This window comes from Oncorhynchus mykiss, chromosome 10 (genome assembly GCF_013265735.2).
Source record: "Oncorhynchus mykiss isolate Arlee chromosome 10, USDA_OmykA_1.1, whole genome shotgun sequence".
Lineage (NCBI taxonomy): Eukaryota > Metazoa > Chordata > Actinopteri > Salmoniformes > Salmonidae > Oncorhynchus > Oncorhynchus mykiss.
The window spans coordinates 78415297-78430246 of NC_048574.1; the positions used below are offsets into that span (position 1 = coordinate 78415297).

Here is a 14950-nt window from a genome sequence, read left to right on the forward strand (position 1 = left end):
GGATTTGCCTCGTCACTGTTGTAGTTGAGGCTGGTGTTTTGCGGGTACTATTTAATGAAGCTGCCAGTTGAGGACTTGTGAGGTGTCTGTTTCTCAAACTAGACACTCTGATGTACTTGTTCTCTTGCTCAGTTGTGCACCGGGGCCTCCCACTCATCTTTCTATTCTGGTTAGGACCAGTTTGTGCTGTTCTGTGAAGGGAGTAGTACACAGCATTGTACGAGATCTTCAGTTTCTTGGCAAGTTCTCACATTGAAAAGCCGTCATTTCTCAGAACAAGAATAGACTGACGAGTTTCAGAAGAAAGTTCTTTGTTTCTGGCCATTTTGAGCCTGTAATCAGACCTGAACAACAGTTTTCAGCTGTGCGAAAATAATTGCAAAAGGGTTTTCTAATGATCAACTAGCCATTTAAAATGATAAACTTGGATTAGCAAACAGAAGGTGCCATTGGAACACAGGAGTGATGGCTGCTGATAATGGGCCTCTGTACATCTCTGTAGAATTTAATTAAGAAAACATACGTTTTCATATCTTTTTTTTTTACTACAAAAATAAATAAATCTTTATTGAACTAGGTTTCTTATCCAGCACACGTCATATGCTGCTCTCAAATCCTTTATTCCTAAGAACCTTATTCTAAAGGTTTAGGATGTGCATCACTCATACACCCTTCTTCTAGTGGATCTAATGTCTGAACTATATAAACAATTAATCATTGTCATTATTGTGCCAGTCCAAGTGAACATTTGGTATATCACTGCTACAGTCGTGTTCTACATGAAACCAATTGATCATAATCTTTTTTATAACAGCCCAGCCCATCACTTCAACTCAGAGGCGTTTGCTGAGGGCAGGCGCCTTATAACTGATGGGGTGGCCAGCATCAAGGCCAACGTACAAAGGGAGAACTTCCAGGCTGCCAGAGAGACACTGGGGAGAGTACTGCACACACTACAGGTAAGAGGAGAGAGAGGGGGAGGGGGGGGGGGGGGTGAAAGAGGGGATATGCAAACATTTCTGGTAGCTAGAGAGACACTGGGGAGAGGGCTGTACACACTACAGGTAGCTAGAGAGACACTGGGGAGAGGACTGTACACACTACAGGTAGCTAGAGAGACACTGGGGAGAGGACTGTACACACTACAGGTAGCTAGAGAGACACTGGGGAGAGTACTGTACACAGTACAGGTAGCTAGAGAGACACTGGGGAGAGTACTGTACGCACTACAGGTAGCTAGAGAGACACTGGGGAGAGTACTGTACACAGTACAGGTAGCTAGAGAGACACTGGGGAGAGTACTGTACACACTACAGGTAGCTAGAGAGACACTGGGGAGAAGACTGTACACACTACAGGTAGGTAGAGAGACACCGGGGAGAGTACTGTACACACTACAGGTAGCTAGAGAGACACTGGGGAGAGGACTGTACACACTACAGGTAGGTAGAGAGACACTGGGGAGAGTACTGTACACACTACAGGTAGCTAGAGAGACACTGGGGAGAGTACTGTACACACTACAGGTAGCTAGAGAGACACTGGGGAGAGGACTGTACACAGTGCAGGTAGCTAGAGAGACACTGGGGAGAGGACTGTATACAGTACAGGTAGCTAGAGAGACACTGGGGATAGGACTGTACACAGTACAGATAGCTAGAGAGACACTGGGGAGAGGACTGTACACAGTACTTCTGTCTAGAGGTGTCTGTAATAGGGAATTAGATAGATGGCTTTCCATCAGACACAGACTTGGTATATAATACATGCTTGTGTTTTGTCAGGATTTCTACAGCCACAGTAACTGGGTGGATCTGGGATACACTGAACCCTACGCCAATCTAATCCGCCCCGATCTCCCACTGGAAAACCTGGCAGGTAGGGAGGGCTTGAGTTAATGCAGCAACGAGGACAGCTAGGCATGGGCACCAACTGGAGGGAGGGATGTAGGTAGGGCAGGAAAGGAGAGATGGTGGTAGGGCAGGGAATGAATGAGGGAGGGAGGGTGTTAGAGAAGGGAAGGAAGGGAGAAGGAGGGTGGGTGATAGGGAAGGGAAGGAAGGGGGAAGGAGGGAGGGTGATAGGGCAGGGAACGAAGGAGGGAGGCGTGCTTGGAATGTTAGAGAAAAGTATGACAGCAGATTAAAAAGGAGAGACAAAGAGAGAAATCTGCTGCCACCTCTGGCTTCATACGATATTGAGGTCATTAAGTTTACAGGAAGTCTAAAGGGCAGACAGAGAGGGACACAAACACATATAATCTCCTATGTTCAACAGAGCCAGATAAAGCAGAATAGTCTGAGGGAATTATGGGCAAGAGAAAGGACCACCACGCCCATTTAGGATTTAGGAGAGAGTGTGTGTGTGCGTGTGTGTGTGTGTGTGTGTGTGTGTGTGTGTGTGTGTGTGTGTGTGTGTGTGTGTGTGTGTGTGTGTGTGCGTGTGTGTGTTTGTGTGTGTGTGCGTGTGCGTGTGTGTGTGTGTGTGTGTGTGTGTGTGTGTGTGTGTGTGTGTGTGTGTGTGTGTGTGTGTGTGTGTGTGTGAGTGCGTGTGTGAGTGTGCGTGTGTGTGTGGGTCATTCTTGATTTGCGGTGGTAAATGATGTCCCTTGACAATTTAGTTAACTGTTATTTTATAAGATAAAATAAGAAAGTCCTTTCTACTGAAACCCATCTACACTTAGCAGTCAAGAGTTTTAGAACAGCTACTCATTCAGGAGTTTTCTTTATTTTAACTATTTTTCTACATTGTAGAATAACAGTGAATTCATCAAAACTATGAAATAACACATGGAATCAGGTAGTAACCAAAACAGTGTTAAACAAATCAACATTTATTTTATATTTGTGATTCTTCAAATTGCCTCGCTTTGCCTTGATGACAGCTTTTCACACTCTTGGCGTTCTCTCAACCAGCTTCATGGGGTAGTCATCTGGAATGCATTTCAATAAACAGGTGTGCCTTCTTAAAACTTAACTTGGGAATTTCTTTCCTTCTTAATGCGTTTTAGCCAATCAGTTGTGTTGAAGAGAAGCCTATTTGGTAAAGACCAAGTCCATATTATGGCAAGAACAGTTCAAATAACCAAAGATAAATGACATTACTTTAAGATATGAAGGTCAGTCTTTACGGAAAGTTTCAAGTTCAGTCGCAAAAACCATCAAGCATTATGATGATTTGTCCTAAATACAATGATTTTAGTTTGTGAAATATTTAGAAATATCTTATTTCTTGCCACCCATTCTGAAACTGACTGAGGCTCTTTGTTAAGTGTGGCAGTCATTTCAGTCACTGTAGTAGCTGACATGTATAGTGTTGAGTTACCCTCATACATAGACACACTGGCTTTACTCAATCGTCAGTAAAGATTGAAAATCCTGACCTGTGTGTGTGTGTGTTGAGTGAATGCCAAGAGAGTGTGCAAAGCTGTCATCAAGGAGAAGGGTCTCTACTTTGAACATTCTCAAATATAAAATATATTTGGAATTGTTAAACACTTTTTTTGGTTACTACATGATTCCATGTGTTATTTCATACTTTTGATGTCTTCACTATTATTCTGCAATGACTATTCTGAAAATAGTACAAATAAAGAAAAACCCTTGAATGAGTAGGTGTTCTAAAACTTTTGACTGGTAGTGTATTTGTATGCATTGTAGAAACTACTGGGTCCCAGCAAATTGGCTCGTCCCATTGGTGATGTGTTGAGGTGTAGTGAAATGTTTTCGGGATTTTGACATATCTATCTATTATTTTGAATAGACAGTGAACAAAATGATATAATATATTGTATAAAGTAATTTAAAAACAAAGGCTGATAAAATACCTATTTTGTTGCTAGTATAATGTGTGTCCCTCAGATTTACGTCATTGGTGTCACCACCTTAATATCTCTGATGACAAAGATATTCAAGGTCCTTGCTCATTTTCCCCAGCGGCAAACTGTTAGTTGGGAGGAGTCTATATTTTAAAGAAAGTGATTAGCTAATCACACACTTTTATCCCTTGATTCCGTGGATAATTTGGTGTTGCTCAATCCAATGTGTCACTTGGTGTTAGTCAATTTAAATGAAGGGAAATAACAATGTGAGCAAAATCATTAATCACATCACTAGTAAATCATTTTTAAAGATTTGAGCATTTGTAGCCTCCATTTCTGAAAATCTGACTTTATTTAAAATTACCATCATTGATATTACTACTCCTACAGGTGGTACAATGTTATTATAATGGTAAAAACTATTTAAAGTTATTAAGCTGCCATATTGGTTCATTTAGAATGGTAACATGCATTCATAAAAATAAAAAAATAAAAAAATATATGTATATATATTTTTAATGCCACCGTAATTCAAGACCGACTCTTACGTTGTGATTTGGTTCGGTAGAAGTCAGCACCCCGACCTGCAGTGACTGTGCCAATGGGGGATTCTGTTCAAACTCCATCCTTCCTAACATCCTTAATGAGAAGAAACTCACCTCTGGGTACATGGGGATCTTGTCCTCAGTTAAGCCTATAGGTACACGCACGCACACACACACACACACACACACACACACACACACACACACACACACACACACACACACACACACACACACACACACACACACACACACACACACACACACACACACACACACACACACACACACACACTACCTTCCCCAGCTACCCACACACTCCCTGTATAACACCCATCATCACCTCTCCTCCCCCAGGTAAGTGTAGTCATGGAGGTGCAGCTGACCTGACCAGCTCTGAGGTTCCTCGCGGGGGCATCAGCAAGGACGAGCGTCGCTCTGACAACGTGGCCCTGCACACTGCTGCTGTCACCGTGGCAACGACCGCAACCCTCCAGCTGCTGGACGACATCCGGGGAGCCGCCGGTGACAACGACTACCTACGGTATGGAAAGGGGTAGAAGAGGGTGAAGGGGAGGAGAGGAGAGGGGTAGAGGGGGAGAAGGAGAGGAGAGGAGTAGAGGGGTGAAGGAGAGGAGAGGAGTAGAGGGGTGAAGGGGAGGAGAGGGGTAGAGGGGGGTGAAGGAGAGGAGAGGGGTAGAGGCGGGTGAAGGAGAGGAGAGGAGTAGAGGGGTGAAGGAGAGGAGAGGGGTAGAGGGGCGAAGGATAGGAGAGGGGTAGAGGGGGGTGAAGGGGAGGAGAGGGGGTGAAGGGGAGGAGAGGGGTAGAGGGGGGAGAAGGGGAGGAGAGGGGTAGAGGGGGGTGAAGGGGAGGAGAAGGATAGAGGGGGTGAAGGGCAGGAGTGGAGGGGAAGAGGGAATTACCCATGTTGAAGTTACTCACAATCTCACTCTTATCTCTCTCTCTCTCTCCCACAGCTTCATGGGCATTGCGCGATCGGCAGTGGTTGCTTTTGTGATCGACACCACAGGGAGCATGAAGGATGACATCCTTGAAGCCAAACGAGTCGTCAATGAGATCATCGACAGCAAGAAGGGAACACAGGATGAGCCCTCCCAGTACATCCTGGTCCCATTCAACGACCCAAGTAAAGCTGGCTTTACACTCCACCAAGCATTCTCCTTAGCAAAACATCACTGACAAACTCTGGCAGTCACCGAAATGCCTGTGTGATGTGTGGTTAAGTCAGGAAGTGGTTAGTGATCAGTGTGTGTTTGTGTGTGTGTGCAGAGTTCGGACCCCTGATAAGAACGACAAACCCTGATGTTATGAAAACAGAGATTGCTAAACTCAAAGCTGATGGAGGCGGAGACCTCCCTGAGATGTGCTTATCAGGCCTACAGGTACAGTGATTGACATGGCTATTTTCCAATCAGATATAATCCCATTCTTTCTTTATAATGCACCTGACAATAAATAAAGATACTAAGCATTCTCTCTCTCTCTCTCTCTCTCTCTCTCTCTCTCTCTCTCTCTCTCTCTCTCTCTCTCCAGTTGGCGCTGACCGGTGCCCCTGCGTCGTCCCACATCTATGTTTTCACAGATGCCGTTGCCAAGGACATTGCGTTAAGGGACACCATCTTGGCCCTGATCAGGAGCACCAAGTCAGCCGTGAGCACTTCCTCAAACACTTCCTGTCCTGCAGTTCAGGATCTTATTAATTAGGGCACGCAGTAGCAAAATGCAGCAAAATGTTTTGCAATGGCAAATGAAAACAAGCCATTCTTATTGGAGAGGTAGTCACTGCCTTTTTTCTTTCATTCTTAATTTGGTGCCTAATGAATACGACCAGTCAAACTCTCTCAAACACACCTATGTGTCTCTCCAGGTGTCTTTCTTCATGACTGGTGATGGTGCTGGTGCTAGAAGGAGGAGAAGTGGAGTAGAGTCCAGGGCAGCTACATTCGAGACCTACAAGGACCTGGCGCTGGCGTCTGGTGGTCAGGCCATTGGAGTCACCAAGGAAAATCTGCCCCAGGCCACTGACGTCATCATCGACTCCTCCACCTCCGCTCTGGTGAGTCAACACTGGTGGCCATTTTGTTATAGATCAGTAGTTGATTCGGAATAATTCAAAACTTGATCAATTAAAAAACATGTGCTTTAAAAATAATGAATTTTAGAAATGCCTAGACATAATTGTTATATCTATGAAAATTAAATCCTCCACGTTACAATAAAACAACAACATACCCTACATCACCTCTTCTTTCTATCCTCCTCTCTCATTCTGTCCTCCTCCTCCTCCTCCTCAGGTGACAGTCCTACAGCGAGCGAGGAACCCAGGCAAAGCTGAGACATTCTCCTTCCTGCTGGACGAGTCTCTGAACAACATCACCATCTACATCACTGGAAAGTCCCTCACCTTCACCCTGAAGAACCCTGCAGGTGGGAAGCTCCAACACCTACACACTGATCTAATATCAGTTTTCAGGTAAAGGTTCACCTAACTGAATAGGATGACATTTCCCCTAGACACTGATCTAAGGTTAGTTTTCTCTCCTTAAGGGTTACAGTTGACCTGTTTTGCTTGTTTGAGTATGTAGCGATCTTAATGGTTTTAAGGCACAAAGCACATTTCAACAAGGTATCATGAACCAGGTATATCCCATTGACAGTATGTTTGACTGTCATCCTATTTGACTGTCACCCTCCTTGCCCCTACAGGTGTGACCCAGAAACAGAACGAGGCCAACGGGGAACTGGGGACTGTCCAGACGGTGGGCAACCTCTTCCGGGTCCGTCTGGCCTCCAACAAACATACAGGCTTATGGGAAATCAGCATGAACTCCAACCAGCCCTACACACTGAAGGTCACTGGTGAGTTACAATAGAAATATGTCTGTTCTATTAAATATGTGTGTTATGCTCACGCTCAACACTAGATGGCAGCCTGGATACACACAGAGCCCAGACCTGGGTTTAAATAATCCATTCAAATGTGTCACATGCACCAAATAAACAAAAAAAAAAGAAATGTCAATTTTTCAGGACCCTGTCTTTCAAAGATAATTCGTAAAAATTCTAATAACTTCACAAATCTTCACTGTAAAGGGTTTAAGCACTGTTTCCCATGCTTGTTCAATGAACCATAAACAATTAATGAACATGCACCTGTGGAACGGTCGTTAAGACACTAACAGCTTACAGACGGTAGGCAATTAAGGTCACAGTTATGAAAATTTAGGACACTAAAGAGGCCTTTCAACTGACTCAGAAGAAAGATGCCCACGGTCCCTGCTCATCTGTGCGAACGTGCCTTAGGACTGCAGATGTGGCCAGGGCAATAAATTGCAATGCCCATACTGTGAGACGCCTAAGACAGCGCGACAGGGAGACAGGGCGGACAGCTGATCGTCATTGCAGGGGCAGACCACGTGTAACAACACCTGCACAGGATCGGTACATCCGAACATCACACCTGCGGGACAGGTACAGGATGGCAACAACAACTGCCCGAGTTACACCAGGAACGCACAATCCCTCCATCAGTGCTCAGACTGTTCGTAATAGGCTGAGAGAGAATGGACTGAGGGCTTGTAGGTATGTTGTAAGGCAGGTCCAGACATCACATCATCGTCAGCAACGTTGCCTATGGGCACAAACCCATCGTCGCTGGACCAGACTGCGGACTGGCAAAAAGTGCTCTTCACTGATGAGTCACGGTTTTGTCTCACCAGGGATGATGGTCGGATTCACGTCTATCGTCAAAGGAATGAGCAGTACACCGAGGCCTGTACTCTGGAGCGGGATCGATTTGGAGTTGGTCTGGGGAGGTGTGTCACAGCATCATCGGACTGAGCTTGTTGTCATTGCAGGCAATCTCAACGCTGTGCGTTACAGGGAAGATATCCTCCTCCCTCGTGTGGTACCCTTCCTGCAGGCTCATCCTGACATGACCCTCCAGCATGATAATTTCACCAGCCATACTAGTCGTTCTTTACGTGATTTCCTGCAAGATAGGAATGTCAGTGTTCTGCCATGGCCAGCGAAGAGCCGGGTCTCAATTCCATTGAGAAGTCTGGGACCTGTTGGATCGGAGGGTGAGGCCTACGGCCATTCCCTCCAGAAATGTCCGGGAACTTACAGGTGCCTTGATGGAAGAGTGGGGTAACATCTCACAGCAAGAACTGGCAAATCTGGTGCAGTCCATGAGGAGGAGATGCACTGCAGTACTTAATGCAGCTGGTGACCACACCAAATCCTGACAGTTACTTTTGATTTTGACCCCCGCTTTCTTCAGGGACACATTATTCAATTTCTGTTCGTCACGTCTGTGGAACTTGTTCAGTTTATGTCTCAGTTGTTGAATCTTGATATCTTCATACAAATATTTACACATTAAGTTTGCTGAAAATAAACGCAGCTAACAGTGAGGATGTTTTTATTTTTGCTGAGTTTACAACAGGTGTAGGTAGACCTTACCGTGAAATGCTTACTCATGAGCCCTTAACCAACCATTCAGTTTTAAAAAGTAAGTAATAAAAAGCAAGAAAAAAACTGGTTCCGAGTCAATTTTCAGGGGTAAAGGTTCGTCGATGTAATTGAGGTAATGTCAAGAGAATTAAGTTCTCAGTGTTCATAAACCCAATTTAAATTGATTACTCAGCCTGATACCCAGAATTTCTAGGAAACTGGTTGAATCAGACGGAGGCCCAGCTACAATTGTCAGGAATGTTTATTTAGAGAGCTCTGGTCATAATACCATGTACAAAGGTTTATATACCGCTCATTTCGTCATAAATGTCCTTCCTCCTCCTCTCAGATACAATGGAAATATAGTTCACAAGCCTTCTCACATTGTCTGCCACCTGTGAAACAATCTACTACAAGACCAAGACCATAGTCTGGCTTTTTTATGGCGGTTTTTGAGCAGTGGCTTCTTCCTTGCTGAGCGGCCTTTCAGGTTATATCAATATAGGACTCGTTTTACTGTGGATATAGGTACTTTTGTACATGTTTCCTCCAGCATCTTCACAAGGTCCTTTGCTGTTGTTCTGGGATTGATTTGCACTTTTCGCACCAAAGTACGTTTATCTCTAGATGACAGAACGTGTCTCCCTCCTGAGCGGTATGACGGCTGCGTGGTCCCATGGTGTTTATACTTGCGTACTATTGTTTGTACAGATGAACTTGGTACCTTCAGGCATTTGGAAATTGCTCCTAAGGATGAACCAGACTTGTGGAAGTCTAGAAATGTTTTTCTGAGGTCTTGGCTGATTTCTTTTGATTTTCCCATGATGTCAAGCAAAGAAGTGCTGAGTTTGAAGGTAGGCTTTGAAATACATCCACAGGTACACCTCCAAATGACTCAAATGATGTCAGTTAGCCTATCAGAAGCTTCTAAAGCTATGACATTTTTTTCTGGAATTTTCCAAGCTGTTTAAAGGCACATTCAACTTAGTGTATGTAAACTTCTGACCCACTGGAATTGTGATACAGTGAATTATAAGTGAAAAAATATGTCTGTAAACAATTGTTGGAAAAATGACTTTGTGTCATGCACAAAGTAGATGTCCTAACCGACTTGCCAAAACTATAGTTTGTTAACAAGAAATGTGTGGAGTGGTTGAAAAACAGGTTTTAGTGACTCCAACCTAAGTGTATGTAAACTTCAGACTTCAAATGTCTGCTATGTTTGGTATAGTTACATCAGACAGAAGGTTTCTTAATGCAGAAACAAAAGGAGGAGGGATGTTTGGTCGTGGTGGATGGGTGGCTGTATTACGCAATCGTCTAGCATCCCAAAGGTTAATAACTCACCAGAACAATTTCAGCTAATTAGCAACTTTGCAACTACTTAGCGTGTTAGCTAACGCCTTCCCCTTACCTTAACCCTTTTAGCTAACTCATTACCTAACCCTAACCGTAACTATTTTAGATCATGTACAAATATGTCAAAAAAGTATTTCACCCCAGGTCTGTTAGAGCCATGAGAGAAGGGAGAGAATACAGCACTGACTGAGTGTGTGTGTGTGTGTGTGTGTGTGTGTGTGTGTGTGTGTGTGTGTGTGTGTGTGTGTGTGTGTGTGTGTGTGTGTGTGTGTGTGTGTGTGTGTGTGTGTGTGTGTGTGTGTGTGTGTGTGTGTGTGTGTGTGTGTGTCTGTCTCCAGGTCAGAGTACCATTGCCTTCATTTATGACTTTGTGGAGACCTTCGAGGGACCACACCCAGGATATGCCCTCATCTCTGGCCGTCCAAAAGCAGGTAAAACACTACAACATCATCTTAATCATCATCATTACCATATCAAGCAGGTAATCTGTCAATCACAATTTTACTATGGCGACATCATCTTCATGAATGCAGCTGCCACTTCATTACAGCCGTTAGAGGCAGATGATCATTGTGCATGTTGTTTTTCTCACTGGCGAGAGGTTTTGCACTCATCGCTGTATTCTCTATCAGAAAGTAGGCTGGCCCTCTTTGATGTTTTGTGGGTCGAAACAATACATTTTATAAATGTATAAAGCCTACTTCATCAAAGTCACAAAAAGCAGTTAATTGTCATTTGTAATAATTGATCTGAACCTAGAACAGTTACATAGCCACACCCTTCAAAATAATTTATCTCTTTTCTCTCTCTCTTCCTCTTTTTTTCTCCCTACCACTACACTCGTCCCCTTCTCAATCTCCCTTTTTCTCCCCCTACCTCTACACTCGTCCTCCTCTCTCTCTCTCTCTCTCCCTCTCTTTCCCTCCGTTCCTCCTCTCTTCTCTCCTTCTCCCAGGTATGCCTGCCATGCTGTTGGTATCCGTGTTGGGCAGAAAGGGCCCAGCCTCTGTCAAGGTGGCCAACGTTGCCTTGGTGACCGTGTCAGGGTTAGAGGTCGTAGGCGGTACCTTGGAAGACATGGGCAACGGAGACTTCCTAGTTACGGTAACCAAGGTCCCTGCGGGGGAGTTTGTGGTGCTGTTGAACGGGACAGACGTGGTCTCCTCCACCGTGTTCCAGAGACAGTCCACCACTCAGATGTCTGTCTCCAAGGTTACCATCAAGGTAAGTTTACATTGAAAAACGTATTTCATTTGTAAATCGTGAAGGAGTCTATACTGCATGTTGGGATAGTGTTAGACAAAAACCATGGTCATAGACATTTATAGACAATATCAGAAAGAAAAACATGACTGACTATTACTCCCTAAACATGTAGTACTGTGGGCCTACTTACAAATTACAACATGGACTTTCTAAGCACAGAAATGTGTCTCTGTAAATGGGCCAACAAACAAAAAGTGGACCTCACAACAACTACTCAACAGATCTTGTTGTTCTTGTCTTCTCAGGCCGTGGTGGACAGAAGCATGGAGCCTGGTAAACCCTTCACCCTTCCCTTCACCGTCATGACCGACACCACTGGAGGCAGCTACAAAATCAGAGCCAGAAACGACAGAGACTTCAAAATGAACGTCCCTGGCAGGTAGGGATCACGGCTGGAATATCAAAGCCTGAGACTGATTCCAGATCAGTATGTACACATTGGCCATAGGAATAATTTCAGCATAAACAGATTAGGGACCAAAACAGATCTGTTCAAAATCAGCTTCTCCTCTATGCTGGCAAAAACCTTAAGAAAAATTGTCCTCTCTTGGCATCACTTGTATTGACACTTAATGCTATCCCATTGCTGCTGCTAACTTATCAGCATCGCTGTGACCACCGGAGGAAACGCCACCGGTGAACTGACCATCACGGTGCCCGCCAACACACCCTCAGGAACAGACGTCACCCTGACCATCGAGGCTGTGGCGCCCGGGGCCACCGCCGACTCCAATTACGCCGTCCTGCGCCTCTCTGTCGTCACCAAGGTAACCTCAGATATGTAGATATATCTACACTGAGTGTAAAAAACATTAAGAACACCTACTATTTCCATGATATCGACTGAGCAGATGAATCAAGGTGAAAGCTATGATCCCTTATTTTATCACTTGTAAAATCGACTTCAATCAGTGTAGATGAAGGGGAGGAGACAGGTTAGAAGGACTCATAAGCCTTGAGACAATTGAGACATGGATTGAGTATGTGTGTCGTTCAGAGGGTGGAGACAAAATATTTAAGTGCCTATGAGTGGGTTATGGTAGTAGGTGCCAGGCGCATTGGTTTGTGTCAAAAACTGCAATGCTGCTGGGTTTTTTACGCTCAACAGTTTCCCATGTGTATCAAGAATGGTCCACCACCCAAAGGACATCCAGCCAACTTGACACAACTGTGGGAAGCATTGGAGTCAACATGGGCCAGCATCCCTGTGGAACGGGGGGGGGGTCGTAATATTACGAAGGTGTTCTTAATGTTTTGTACACTCAGTGTATATACAAATAGATTTATTAGATATGCTAGAATGTGGATATATAAAGATACACTAGAGAGCTGACAGGCCTATAAGGTCCGTCTCCACTATATGGGCCCGTCTCCACTATATGGGCCCGTCTCCACTATATGGGACATCTCCACTCTATGGGCCATCTCCACTCTATGGGCCATCTCCACTATATGGGCCCGTCTCCACTGTATGGGCCCGTCTCCACCCTATGGGCCCATCTCCACCCTATGGGCCCGTCTCCACCGTATGGGCCCGTCTCCACTGTATGGGCCCGTCTCCACTGTATGGGCCCGTCTCTACCGTATGGGCCCGTCTCCACTATATGGGCCCGTCTCCACTATATGGGCTCGTCTCCACTATATGGGCCCGTCTCCACCGTATGGGCCCGTCTCCACTATATGGGCCCGTCTCCACTATATGGGCTCGTCTCCACTATATGGGCCCGTCTCCACTGTATGGGCCCGTCTCCACTATATGGGCCCGTCTCCACTGTATGGGCCCGTCTCCACTGTATGGACCCGTCTCCACCCTATGGGCCCGTCTCCACCGTATGGGCCCGTCCACTTCTAAATAGCCTCCTTTCCTCATCTCTTCTCCCTCTTCACCATGATTACTCACTCTCTCTCTCTCTCTCTTTTCTGCAGGTGACAGATTTCACCCCTCCCCAGTGTGAGGTAGTCAGCGTCTCATCGGTCGACTGCCCAGCTGACCCAGCAGCCTGCAGCTCCGCCTTCTGGCAGCTCTCTGCCAACATGACCGACGGTGTCAATGGCACAGGGATCGCCAGCCTCACACACCGCCAGGGAGTGGGCAGCCTCACCCACACGGACCTAAAGCAGATGGTTGTTGCAGCAGCGTTCAACGCTTCGTGCTGCTCTCTGACAGTGGAGCTGGTGGCGTTGGACAAAGCCATGAATGTCGGCACCTGTCTATACACCACCAAGGTAACCTGGCATCACAGGAGGCTGGTGAGGGGAGGAGTTGTGCCTGGTCGTCACAAGTTACCACAGCCACAAAGTCATAAATCCCGCCTATTTCTACAATTTATCTTCTTAAAAAAATATATCTTCACCTTTAAGCACACTGCTAACCGTGCTAGTGTGCTAAAGTCCAACCTCGAAACACAAATGGAGGAACCAAAACCTGTAAAAGGCAGGTGCTTGACAGTAAGCCGTTGTATCTTAACCTTAAGCTAAATTATCCTATTTACACTTTGTAGTCAATAGGCAAGTTCTATTGATCCAGGTTAATTCGACCAAAAACATAAATGATGAATAATAATTGTGAAGGTATGCAGGGCATGTGATTATAAATGCCAACAGCTTGCTAAATCTATATTTCAACTATAACAAATAATGTTTCTTTGCAGGATCCTTGTCCTGACTTTCCAGAATGCCTGAATTGCTTCGCCTTGCTTTTCTGATTGGCTGGATACAAGTTTCAACATCCAATTATTTCAGATTTACTAGAGTGCAAGTTTCATCATGGCGCTGACTGTGGCGACACGTTGGCACATTAGAATTATTCGAATATGCCAGATATGAGTACATTCTTGCATTCTGTCCATGCAGGCGTTTGCAGGCTACCTGAGACATGAACCAGATAGGTGGGAGGGCAAACAGGCTGTCTGCAGTTCATTCATCAATTTCCCTAAATGGATAAACTCAACTACTTTATTATTTTAACCAACACTAGGTTTTTAGCAAAAAAGTTGTTGTAGGTGTGACGTCATTCCGTCCAGCGTTTTTTATTTATTTATTTCGCTTTTTAAATCTCTGGGCCAGAATTAGACTTATAGAACCCAAGTCTCTCTTTCTCCTCATCACTTAATCTCTCCCCCCCATTGCAGGTGACAGATGTCACCCCTCCCCAGTGTGAGGTGGTCAGTGTCTCATCGGTCGACTGCCCAGCTGACCCAGCAGCCTGCAACTCTGCCTTCTGGCAGCTCTCTGCCAACCTGACAGACGGCGTCAATGGCACAGGCATCGCCAGCCTCACACACCTCCAGGGCGTAGGCAGCCTCACCCACACGGACCTAAAGCAGATGGTTGTTGCAGCAGCGTTCAACGCTTCGTGCTGCTCTCTGACAGTGGAGCTGGTGGCGGTGGACAAAGCCATGAATGTCGGCACCTGTCTATACACCACCAAGGTAACCTGGCATCACAGGAGGCTGGTGAGGGGAAGACGGCTCATAACAGTGGC

The 14950-nt window shown here is 45.4% G+C and overlaps 1 protein-coding gene across 1 annotated transcript in view; it reads left to right on the forward strand.

Moving 5' to 3' along the window:
• The window catches only part of LOC118966656 (von Willebrand factor A domain-containing protein 7-like), a 43743-nt gene that overhangs the window by 26274 nt on the left and 2519 nt on the right, over nt 1-14950 (forward strand). Inside the window, exons 18-19 of the mRNA XM_036989398.1 lie at nt 13393-13692; nt 14598-14897. Coding sequence (XP_036845293.1) covers nt 13393-13692; nt 14598-14897 — 600 coding nt within the window. The remainder of the gene's footprint in view (nt 1-13392; nt 13693-14597; nt 14898-14950) is intronic.